Below are 13,601 nucleotides of genomic sequence, written 5' to 3'. Positions count from 1 at the left end.
ACAGGATTGATTTTATTGTCCTTTATGTCTTTTGCTTTAAATCGTTATAAAATCTGCCGGGATTATCCACAAATAGTAATATAACAACACAAACTCATGCAAACATTAACACTCATACGATTTCAAGCACGCAATCAGGAAAAATAGAAGAAAGCATACATTAATCTACGAACAATAATTGAGCACTTACACACTAAAAAAAAAAAAAAAATATTACAATAATAAGTACTTCCTAAGATTATTATTCTATAAATTGTGATAAAAGACTAGATGACAATTATAATACATATTGGGTACTCAAAACCTTAAGTCCTCAAAGCAAATAATACAATTTTGTAAATTAAATAATGCTTCTTAAAGTGATCGATCGTTTTTAGCAAATTTTATATAAATTGACAACTTATGGGATAATTTTGTATTTAAAACGGAGAATTTATCGAACATTTTCTATAAAAAGAGAATTTATTAAAAATTTTCAAAAAATAGAGAACTTATCGAAAACAAGATCTCTATTTAAAGAAATATTTGTAATTTTCTATAAATACAGAATTCTTAACCAATTTTCTATAAAAAAGAGAAATCTTCAAAAATTGTTATAAAGGAAGAGAAATTTTCAATAAAATTTTCTATAAAAAGAAATTTATCGAAAATTTTCTATAAAACGAAAATTTATTGAAAATTTTGTTTAAAAAGAAAATTTATGGGATAATTTTCTATAAATGGAGTTTTTTTTTAGTTCATAAATTCTTCTTTTTCAAATATTGTCTATAAAGAAAGAGAAATATAAATAAAATTAAATAAAATAAAATTTTCTATAAAAAGAAATTTATCGACAATTTTTTAATTATTAATCGAAAATTTTCTTTAAAAAGAGAGTATTAATATAAAATTTTCTAAAAAAAAAACAACTTTTCGAAAACTTTTTATAAAAAGTTAATTTATCGAAAAATTTCTATCAAAAGGGAATTTATCGAAAATTTTCTACAAAAAGAGAACTTTTCGAAAATTATCTATAAAAAGAGAATTAATGAAAAATTTTCTAACAAAATAGGTATATCGAAAATTTTCTATATAAAGAGAATTTATCGAACATTTTCTTTAAAAGGACAATTTATCAAATATTTTCTATAAAAAGAGAATTTATCGAAAATTTTCTATAAAAAGAGGAGTTATCGAAAATTTTCTATAAGAAGAGAATTTATGGAATTTTTTTTTTATAAAAATAACATTATTCGAAATCTGTAAAAAAATGTATTCATAAAAATTTTTCTATTAAGAGAGAATTTATCTATTTATTTTTATTATTATTTTTTTTTTTTTGATAAAAAGCGAACATTTTCTTTAAGAGAATTTATCGAAAATTTTCTATAAGAAGAGAATTTATAGAAAATTTTCTATAAAAAGATAATTTATCGAAAATTTTCTATAAAAAGAGAATTTATCGAAAATTTTCTATAACAAGAGAATTTATCGAAAATTTTCTGTAAAAAGAGAATTTATCGAAAATTTTCTGTAAAAAGAGAATTTATCGAAAATTTTCTGTAAAAAGAGAATTTATCGAAAATTTTCTGTAAAAAGAGAGTTTATCGAAAATTTTCTATAAAAAGAGAGTTTATCGAAAATTTTCTATAAAAAGAGAGTTTATCGAAAATTTTCTATAAAAAGAGAGTTTATCGAAAATTTTCTATAAAAAGAGAGTTTATCGAAAATTTTCTATAAAAAGAGAATTTATCGAAAATTTTCTATTAAAAGAGAATTTATCGAAAATTTTCTATTAAAAGAGAATTTATCGAAAATTTTCTATAAAAAGAGAATTTATCGAAAATTTTCTATTAAAAGAGAATTTATCGAAAATTTTCTATTAAAAGAGAATTTATTGAAAATTTTCTATAAAAAGAGAGTTTATCGAAAATTTTCTATAAAAAGAGAATTTATCTAAAATTTTCTATAAAAAGAGAATTTATCGAAAATTTTCTATAAAAAGAGAATTTATCGAAAATTTTCTGTAAAAAGAGAATTTATCGAAAATTTTCTATAAAAAGAGAATTTATCGAAAATTTTCTATTTAAAGAGAATTTATCGAAAATTTTCTATTTAAAGAGAATTTATCGAAAATTTTCTATTAAAAGAGAATTTATCGAAAATTTTCTATTAAAAGAGAATTTATCGAAAATTTTCTATAAAAGAGAATTTATCGAAAATTTTCTATAAAAAGAGAGTTTATCGAAAATTTTCTATAAAAGGAGAATTTATCGAAAATTTTCTATAAAAAGAGAGTTTATCGAAAATTTTCTATAAAAAGAGAATTTATCGAAAATTTTCTATAAAAGAGAGTTTTTCGAAAATTTTCTATAAAAAGAGAGTTTATCGAAAATTTTCTATAAAAAGAGAATTTATCGAAAATTTTCTATAAAAAGAGAATTTATCGAAAATTTTCTATTAAAAGAGAATTTATCGAAAATTTTCTATTAAAAGAGAATTTATCGAAAATTTTCTATAAAAAGAGAATTTATCGGAAATTTTCTATAAAAAGAGAATTTATCGAAAATTTTCTATAAAAAGAGAATTTATCGAAAATTTTCTATAAAAAGAGAATTTATCGAAAATTTTCTATAAAAAGAGAATTTATCGAAAAATTTTCTATAAAAAGAGAATTTATCGAAAACTTTCTATAAAAAGAGAATTTATCGAAAATTTTCTATAAAAAGAGAATTTATCGAAAATTTTCTATAAAAAGAGAATTTATCGAAAATTTTCTATTAAAAGAGAATTTATCGAAAATTTTCTATAGAAAGAGAATTTATTGAAAATTTTCTATAAAAAGAGAATTTGTTGAAAATTTTCTATAAAAGGAGAATTTATCGTAAAATTTATATAAAAAGACAATTTATGGAAAATGTTCGATAAAAAGAGAATTTATGGAAAATTGTCGATAAAAACAGTATTTATGGAAAATTTTCGATAAAAACAGTATTTATGGAAAATTTTCTATTAAAAAAAGATAATTTATGGAAAATTTTCTATAAAAAGAAAATTTATCGAATATTTTTTATGAAAAGAGAATTTATTGAACATTTTCGTAGATAGAAAATTTATCTAAAATTTTCAGTAAATTTTTTAAAACAGATATTTAGTTTTGATAGAATTTTTAGCACAATTGAAAATAAATTAATGAATGAAAAGAAGAGAAGAGAAAGAAAAGTACTTAAAAGAAACTGTCAAAATTTGCATGTTTTCAAAACTTTGAACATGATGTTTTAAACTTATAACTTCTGATATTTATTTTTCACTTAGCTTAAAAACATTACCAAATTAAATCGCTCTTTATCTAAAAAAATCGTAAAAATGCATAACTAAATTTTTACCCACCCTTCTAAAAATAAGCCTGTAAATTGCATGGCTAAGAGAAAATAAAGTGTGTGTATTTTAGTAGTTTTTTCGTTCTTAATAATTATGAAAATAATGGTTTTTTGGCGTTTGCATTTACAACATAAATATTTGTTAACGCATAATGTATAAAAAAAATGAATTAAGAAGGGGTTGTTGGTTGTAATTATTTGTTGCATTTATTTCCTTGTATGCAATTCAACAACAAAAACTATAGTTTGCAAAAAAAAAATTGGAGCAATTTTGGTGCAATAACCTTTTTTCTTCTTCTAGCACAGTGTGTGCCTTGTTTGTTTACAATGGATACACAACACTAGTCGGGTAAAAGTATTCATGCATTCCATGTATAGTACATGTGACATTTTTTACTCTAGTCATTGTTACTGAAAAAACCAAAACAATTTCTTTGTTTCTAATAATTTTATATTCTTTTTAACGCCAACAGTTTTAGACAGGCAGACCATATAGAGTCTATATTATAGACTGATAGAAGTTACACCTTTTAGGTTTTTTTTTTATAATTATCTACTATGTGTATATAGTTTCATGGGTTTTGAGTGTGGCATATATAGTGTGTATGTATGTATATTGTGGCAACAAATAATTATTATACAGTAGTCAGTCATCAAGATTCTTCTTTTACTACTAAAGATTTGACTATGTGTCGTATTATAATCTACATACACTTTGCATACAATAAACTTATACATTCATTTACTTGAGGCAAAATAGACACATACACTTAAATTTATATGTATGTAAGTAAGTATCTGTGTATTTGTATTTTCTCTGTTAGTTTTTGTCTAGTCATAAATCATTTGGTTATTTGTCTCTTTATTGCCTTAGATTGTTTTAAATCCATTCATGCCATCGCCTTTTTAGAAAATTTCTTTGTGTCTTTACTAAGAGTATACTATAGAGCATTTGAAAGAAAGATTTATTACTTGTTTTCTGAAAAAATTTTTTGGGGGATGTAATACTAAGAGGAACATTTTAAATTGTTTCTAATTATTATGGATCTAGAGAGTCTTGCTACCCTAAAATATGTATAAATAAAAAATCCACTTAACGATTTATAATACGTTACATATGGGAGATGTCAAGCAAATTATTGCAAGTTGGCCAGTTTCTAACTATCGCCAATTTCTATCTATCTATGATAATATAAGAATTTCCAAGATACACGAAATTTTATTTTTAATTTATATATTTTGTGCCAAGCCACCCATTGAAAGTCCACCCGTTATTCTCTAAATGTTCACATGAATGTCAAAGTTCTTCATGTAAAATTTGAAGATTCTAGCTCTAATAGTTTCTCAGATATACGAATTTTTCTATTTGATTCATGTGGGGGCTTCAAGTTCCCCAAATGAAAGTCCGCACTTTTTCCTCCAAAATGTTCAGATGAATATTAAAATAATTTTGTGCAAAATTTTAGGAATCAAGTTCTATTAGTGTCCCAGATAAACGAAATTTTGTATTTAATTCATATGGGAGGTGCCAAGTTCCCCATTGTATGTCCGCCCTTTATACTCTAAATGTTCAGATGAATATCATAATTCTTCAAGTAAACTAGCTTTAATAGTTTCTTAGATATACGAATTTATCTATTTAATTCATATGGGGGCTTTAAGCCAACCCCCCCCCCCCAAATAAAAGTTCGCTTTTTTTCCTCCAAAATGTTTAACTGAATATTTAAGTTCTTCGTGCAAAATTGAAAAATTTAGTCCCATTAGTTTCCCAGATTGTTGTATTTAATTAATAAGGAAGATGCCGCTCCCCTCATGGGAAGTCAACCAATTTATTACCCAAAAAGTTTAAATGGATATTAAAGTTATTCGTGCAAAATTGTAAGATTCTAACTGTAATAGTTTCCAAGATAAACGATTTTTGTATTTAATTTATATGGGAGGTGTCACGCCCCCTAATGCTAGTCCGCCTACTTTTGTCCTAAATGATCGTATTGACACTAAAGTGGCTCCGACAAAATTTGAGGACTCTAACTGTTATATTATCTTAAATATACAGATTTAATATTTTCTTAATATGGGCGTGGCTTCTCGCTCACTTGGAATTTCAAAATGAAAAGTAGCCTATTACCTATTCCAGACATACAGGAATACGATTTAAATAAAATCGGTTCAGCCGTTTATTAGTCTATAACGTTCAAACATACAAACAAACACACATTCATTTTTATATATATAGTTATAGACTCGTAAATGTTTTCCGGTGAACTTGGTTATTTGTTTTCATTAGATTACCTAATTCTATCAGAAAATTTTGGGACGTCATCTACGTTTATAGTCTTGTATTTCTCAAGCATCTTAACGCAATGATAATAAAGTCAAAGTCTCCGAAATTGCATTCCTGTCAAAACTCAGACACCATTTTATCAGTTTTATATGGATTCTAGAAGATGACAGTATTAGTGGAAATTAATTTACCAACGAATTCCCAATGAACGGATCGTGCTTAGACCATGTACTCTGGACTAAGTAGTACTTTTTAAAGTACTATTGTAGATTCACTATTTAGAACCCATTTATATTTCTTAGAATACCTTCCCACACTGAATAAAGTTTTCAATAAATACTTTACTCTTTTCCTTTATTTATGTAACTGTGCCTATGTATGTGTAAATTTCTGTCTAAGTGTGAACAATTTATAAAATCGTTGAAAGTTTATTGAAATTCTATTTTTTATTCACGGCTTGTACTTTCATTTTACCAAAGATAAATAAAGGAAGTTTTTGTTTTAGATTGATTTTCAATGAACAAATGGAAATTGATTTCGGATTATTGTTTATAGAAGATATGAAGTAAAACTGTTGATAAAAATAAAATTTTAATTTGTGAACCTACTAGGATATTTGCAGTAAAATAATATAAAATCTAGAGAAAATAAGGTTTAAAATAAAATAAAAATTATAAATCTACTTACGCTCTAACTCTCGGCATTGGTGGATAAATGAATGAAGGACGATGGGTTCTCTTGATAGCTGGTAATACTGGATAATTTGTCAACTGACTAGAATGATACATTAACGCCAAATGACCCGTCTGACGTTCATCGCCAGTTAGATGCTGTTGTGACGATGTACCCGGTGACGGAGGACCAGAACCATCACCATCCCCACCACCGCCTCCACCACAAACACCACTCAATGATGATGCCACCGGCAAATTGGATTCATCAATTGTCACACGATGCTGTGAACCCGAATCACGTATACGAGCTGTGGACTTGGCCGGCGACACAGAGTCATGTGAAACAGTCTCCGACGAAACCAAAAGATTTGGTGTAGGTGTCACAGTTGAAGGGGGCGGTGGCGAAGAGGCAGGGCGTCTCAATAACGATTCATCACCACTGCCACTAGCGGCTCGCATATGACGGGATTCTTGTAACAAACTGGATGCTGTATAAGAAGCCGGTACTGTGGGTGTTGGAACTGGTACGACACCGTGATTGTGTGTATGATGATTCTGATGGTGAGGATGTTGGAATTGATGTGGTAAATGATAATGATGATGACTACTTAACTGATGACGAACTACTGGTTTTTGATTAGCTACGATGACTGGTGCTGATGGCTGCTGCTGCTGTTGTTCATCCCTATAGGAAATTGTTGTAGTAGCAGCAGCAGCAGAAAATGTAGATGTTGTTGTAGCGGCTAAAGGTGTATCACTGGTTGATGCTGCCGAAGATGTTGATGGCAATGAATCCGTAATGGTACTGCAAGTTGAATTTGAACGAGACATTATTAATTGTAAATGTATGGTTTATAATATGGAGTGTTGTACAAAAAAAATTGTGTTTTTGTAATATTATTACAACAACAATACAAATAATAAACTTAAATCACATATTTTAGATTAATATTTATTACACTTCCCGAAATATGTGTAAAATAAATTTTATTTAAAATATTGCACGTCCGGACATAATGATGAATGAATTATAAATGATATTTTAGCTTTAACTCATGGTACTCGTATCCACTTGCCATGTACTGCAGCAGCCTTAAGTTTTATATAGTACTATTCTCATACGTAAATACTCAGAAAAAAATTGAAATGTCGCGCTTGTTTTTTTATGTTTTTAAATTGAATAATTGAATTAAAAAAGTGGTGTTGACCGGTTTAGTACGCTGCTGTTGGTTGATATTACTATGGTGTCAATGAGACTCGACGTACACTTCTATAACATTTATTCTTTCTGGGGGACAGACAGTTATTCATTCATACATTTCTAACTCTGAGTGTCTGTAGCAGATTCTGCAAATTCGTATGAAAAAAGGGAGTAATTGAAAAAGTTGTTTGCTTTTTTTGCCCATTTAAAAATACCCTAAAGGTGTCATGCCGCAATTTACTTGCAAGGCTGGCATAGAAATCTAGAGGTCAGTTTTTATTTTGTATTATAACATTTGATTTTTTTCTTTAATTTGAAAGGGGTTGCTTAAATTTCCCAGCAAAAGCTTACATCGAAGGGGTTAAAATGTTAAAATTTACTTACACAGTAGCATTTTAAGTCATTATTTTAAAACGGGGATGACATTGGAAGCTAGTGCTTACCACGCTCGCTTACGAATAGGGTATTAGATAAGTACTTACTACGATCACTTGCAAATAGAGACTTAAATATGTAGTTCTGTTTCTGAGAAAAAACTGTTTTCGAGGATATGCCCCACTGCTTCAATTATTAATTAATTTTTGTGTTAAAAAGACTACTAGACTACTCATTATAAGTAATGCAGACGGTATGTAGTAGTCATTGAAAAGTAAGTTGTTGAGTTAGTACAAGCCATTGCCATTGTTTTTGGTGGGTTGTTATTTATTGTTTTTATTTTTTTATACAAAAATTCTATTTTAAGACAATGTCTCAAACATTTTCTATTTATAGAAAACTTTTTTTCCAAAATTTATCAAAACTTTTTTTTTAGAAGATTTATTGAAAATTTTTTTGCAAAAAATTTATCGAAAATTGAAAAACATTTCCTATAAAAATAAAATTTCTCGAAAATATTCTATTTATTCACTTATGAAAATTGTTCTATTACTTTTATTAAAATTTATAGAAAATTTACTGGAAAATTTCTATTAAAAAAAATTATTGGAAATTTTTTATATATAGGGCATTTATTTAACAATAATTATTGAAAATTTTCTATAAAAATAAAAAAAAATTGTCAACAATTTGCTATGAAAAGAAAATTTATTAAAATAATTTCTATAAAAAGATAATTGATCCATATTTTGCTATAAAAAATACCAAAAATTCACTATAAGAAGAAAATGTATCTAACATTTGCTATAAAATAAAAATTTATCGCAAATCTTCAATAGAAGGAGAATTCATCGAAAATTGTTTATAAAAAGATAATGTATCGAATATTTTTCTATAAAAAGTGAATCGAAAATTTTTCTATAAAAAGAAAAGTTGTCAAACATTTTTATATATAAAAAAATTATCGAATATTTTTTGTTAAAAGTTTTAAAGTCAAATTTTTCATAAAAAAATCGAGAATTTTTTATTTAAAGAAAATTTATTAAATTATGTCTATTTAAATTTATTGTAATTTTTGCATTAAAAGGAAATTTATCAAAAACTTTCCATTGAAAAATTTATCAAAAAATTTCTACTAAAAATTTTATCAAAAAATTGTTATTAAAAAATTTGTATTAAAAAGTTTATCGAAAATTTTGTTTTATTTAAAGAAAATTTATTGAAAATTTACTACTAAAAGAGAATTTATTAAAAAAATCTAAAAGAAGAAATAAAATTTGATATAAAATGAAGATTTTTCAAAATTATCCTATAAAGAGACATTTATTTGCATAAAGAAATTATGCATATAATTAATTAATTTATCAAATTTTAGAGATATTATTACTATTCGTAGTATTCTCTATTACTATTACCTTTGTTCCATTTAATATATGTCTCATTTTATGTATATATCCCTAGAATCGTGCAACTTCCCTTTCATATACAAATCCAAGTAAAGCAAAAAAAAGAAAGTTATTTTCTTTTATATTCCCATAAATCCTTACAATAGTTTAATTTAAATGTCTTTCCTTTTATTAATTGAATTTTATTATATATCTTCTTTCGTTTTAATTTCAGTGTCGTCGTCGCCTATTGTATTATTATAAATGCATTTTGCTATATATACATACGATCTTTTTGGTAAGTTATTTTCTTTTATGTGCTTCATTTTTGTTCTAAATAGAATGCATAGTATACCTTTGATTTTATTTGTTTTACAGTTTTGTCTTTTATAAATTTTTACAAATAAGAAAAACAGAATTAATTTAGACAGACATTCATATATCTACATACATATATCTCTTCGCTAATACAAAGAAAACCCTGATGTTCGCGAAGGTAACATGAGTAGGGGACATTTGCTTAAAAAATATAACCTTTAGAATCGGTTATACTCCACATTGCAATATAATTGGGTACAAAAAGGTAACTAGTATATAGTTTGTAACTATTGAAATTGGATTTTTCTATTTGTTTGTGTGTAGTATGAATGACACGGATTTTATTTAATCCACAGACACAGTTTTAGTTCTTTATATACATACATATACATAAATATGAATTTGACTCTGTATTTACTTGCCACTTTGCACTACTGATGTCAAGTAGTCATTTACGTTTTTTTTTATACTCGCAGCACAATACCGTGCAATATAAAACAGAAACGGAATAAAAAGAGAGTTTGTTTTTTGATCAAACCAAAATTGCAACAAAGAATTACACTTAAATAAATATTAAAAAATATATATATTTTAAATCTCTTATTAAATCGAGAATTTATGGAAAATAACTATTAATGAAACATTCACAATAAAATAAAAATTTATTAAAAACTTCTCTTTAAATCTAGATTGTTATAGAAAATTTTTTACGAAAGAAAAATTTTTTAAAAAAAAAATTATTGAAAATTCTCTGTAAAAAGACATATTATCAAAAAATGTATAAAAAGATTTAACGAAAATTTACAATTAAAAGAAACTTTATTGAAAATTTTTTATAAAAGGAAACTTTATCAAAAAATTTTTTATAAAAAAAAATTAATCAAGAATTTTCGAAAAATTTCTTCTAAAAAGAAAAATTTATAAAAAATTTTGTATAAAAAGAGAATTTAGAGAAAATTTTCTATACAAAAAAATCATCGAAAATTTATTTATCTATAAAAAGAGAATTTATAGAAAGTTTTCTTATCTATAGAAAGAGAATTTATTGAAAATTATCTATAAAAAGAGAATTTATCGCAAATTATCTATAAAATAAGAATTTATCGAAAATTATCTATAAAATAAGAATTTATCGCAAATTATCTATAAAATAAGAATTTATCGAAAATTATCTATAAAATAAGAATTTATCGAAATTTATCTATATAAAGAGAATTTATCGAAATTTATCTATAAAAAGAGAATTTATCGAATATTATCTATAAAAAGAGAATTTATCAAAAACTAGTATTTATCGAAAATTATCTGTAAGAAGGGAATTTATCGAAAATTTTCTATAAAAAAGAGAATTTATCAGAAATTTATTATAAAAAAAGAATTTATCGAACATTTTTTTTTAAAGAGAATATATCGAAAATTTTCTATAAATAGAGAATTAATCGAAAATTTTTTATAAAAATATAATTTATCGAAAATTTTCTTTAATAACAGAATTAATCGAAATTTTTCTATAAAAAGAGAATTTATCGAAAATGTTCTTAAATAAGAGAATTTATCGAAAACTTTCTATAATAAGAGAATTAATTGAAAATTTTCTATAATAAATTTATCGAAATTTTTCTATAAAAAGAGAATTTTTCGAAAATTTTCTATGAAAAGAGAATTTATCTAAAAATTTTCTATAAAAAGAGAATTTGTCTAAAAAATTTTTATAAAAAGAAATTATTGAAAATTTTCTATAAAGAGAGAATTTATTGAAAATTGTCTATAAAAAGAGAATTTATTGAAAATTTTCTATAAAAATTAAATTTATCGAAAATTTTCTAAAAAAGAGAATTTATCGAGAATTGTCTATAAAGAGATAATATATCGAAAATTTTCTATAAAAAGACAATTCATCGAAAATTTTCTATAAAAAGAGAATATATCGAAAATTTTCTTTAAAAAGAGAATTTATCGAAAACTTTCTATTAAAAAAAATTATCGAAAATTTTCTATAAAAAGAGAATTAATCAAAAATTTTCCATAGAAAGAGAATTTATCGAAATTTTTGTATGAAAATAAAATAAATCGAAAATTTTCTATAAAAAGAATATTTTATGAAAGTTTGCCATAAAAAGTAAATGTAACTAAAATTTTGTTATAAAAAGAAAATTTACTTAAAAAAAATTACATTTTTGAAAGATTCTAAAAAATAAAACTCCAAGAAATTTTTCTATAGAACGAATTTTTATCAAAATTTTTAAATATAAAGAAAACTTAGCTAATATTTGCTATAAAAAGAAATTTATCAAAAATGTTTCTATAAAAATAAAAATTTATCGAAATTTTTCAATAAAAATACAATTTTCGAAACTTTTATAAATAAACCATTTTTGCTATCATAAAATCTAGAACAATTTTAAAACCAAATTTGTGTTGCAATATAATTTTTTTTTTACTGCTCTCATTAAATTCATTTCTACTCTATTCCCTTTCAACTTTCAAAAACCTTTAAAAACTCTAATATTTACTAAACGCCTGCAGGCATTTTTTCACTTGATGCATTTTCAAACAAATTCTAATACCAACAAAATTATATTGCCGCAAACCAATATTTGTATATACACAGCATTATTGGCCCTGGGGCATTTCATTAAACATACCGCAATAATTTCTCTGTGTGTCCACTTAATATTTAAGTACCTTTAAGAGCGACCAACCGACCCACAACATTTTCCAACATAAAAAAAATTATAGAAAAAAGTGTATATTAAACGTGAAACTACAAGTCAACAAATCAGCGAAACAGGTCATCAGTTAAAGTTCAAGTACTTTCCTCTTTATTCTTGCCACTTATGTTTTAATACAGAAAAAAATGTTTGTTGTTCCATAAACAAAAATATATTTGTACGAGTTTTGTAGTCTCTAAGCAAAAAAGAATTAATATAAAGCAGATTTTCAACTTAAATAAATAATGAGCTAGTAGAACTTTAAATAACTAAATTGGTTAAATTCACTTAAACACGTTCTGCTTAAATTTGGTTTTCAAATATTCTATAATTTGCTTTATTTTATTATTAAATAATAATATTAATAAAAATAAAGTTTAACTCTTTAATTAAATTAGATTTAAAGCAGACATCACAAGTTTATACTCGTGACTAAATTTTATTTAAAATTTATAGTTCTTGTTACTTATGTACAGCGCTTTTAATAATGAAAATTAATATTTTTGAGTTTAATTTAATAGAGATGTTTGAGCAGTTGTTGCATGTTGCCTGTATAAAGTACCAGGGTGAATTTGACTTTGAAAAAAAAGATTGCCCCTTGAGATTGCTTAGACAATAGAATCACATTGTTTCTCTATGTTAAAATGGAGCAGAGCATAGAAAAAACGTGTGCTAAAAGCATGATAATGGAATTTTAGTTTATATAGAAGTTTTGTTTTTAAAATAATAGATGCTGGTCAGAGGCGAGAAAGAGTGAATTCTATTTAATACGTTTTAATATAAAATTCTTGATGTGAACTGTTAGACAGATAGCTGCAGATAATAATATAAAATATTTTTTCTTTAGTTCAAAAAAGGTGCTCCACCCCATGAATTTCGGTAAAATTCTAGTATGAGAACTAATTTTTTATTTCGGAGTCATACCGGCCTATTGCATATATCAATTGGAATGTCTTCAAATCTTAAAGTTATTATTCATTTTGTTTTGCTTCATAATATTTCTATTAAATTTCTTAGTTCACGTAAAACTTTTCAAAAGTTTTGTTTACAAAAAGAATTTTTATACAAATTTCTATAAAAAGATATTTGTTTTTCAAAATTTTTAAATATCGAAAGTTTTACTTTACGTCTTTAAAAAGAACCGAAGCAAACATTTATTGAGGTATTGATACCTGATATCTAGGCCGACTTTTAAAGGGAACTGATTATCGGGCGCTAATTGGCCTAAAAACTCCTAACTTGATATGATAGGAAGTCGAATTGCTTTATGTGAACACTTACCATGTTGGCCTTA

At 24.8% G+C, this 13,601-nt stretch overlaps 1 protein-coding gene across 4 annotated transcripts in view; it reads right to left on the bottom strand.

Annotated features, from left to right (window-relative positions):
* Positions 1–13,601, bottom strand: part of LOC119601013 (proton channel OtopLc) — an 84,478-nt gene that overhangs the window by 13,779 nt on the left and 57,098 nt on the right. For 3 of the 4 annotated variants that reach the window (XM_037951639.1, XM_037951638.1, XM_037951640.1), the window contains one exon: positions 6,331–7,122. The exons of the other annotated variant lie outside the window; for it this stretch is intronic. In XM_037951639.1, the coding sequence (XP_037807567.1) occupies positions 6,331–7,122 (792 nt within the window). The remainder of the gene's footprint in view (positions 1–6,330; positions 7,123–13,601) is intronic. 4 annotated transcript variants of the gene reach the window in all.

Source organism: Lucilia sericata, unplaced genomic scaffold, assembly GCF_015586225.1.
Source record: "Lucilia sericata isolate MDLA Ls3-8-SP2 unplaced genomic scaffold, ASM1558622v1 Contig000135F_arrow, whole genome shotgun sequence".
Taxonomy (NCBI): Eukaryota; Metazoa; Arthropoda; class Insecta; order Diptera; family Calliphoridae; genus Lucilia; species Lucilia sericata.
This window is presented reverse-complemented; position numbering and strand designations above follow the sequence as displayed.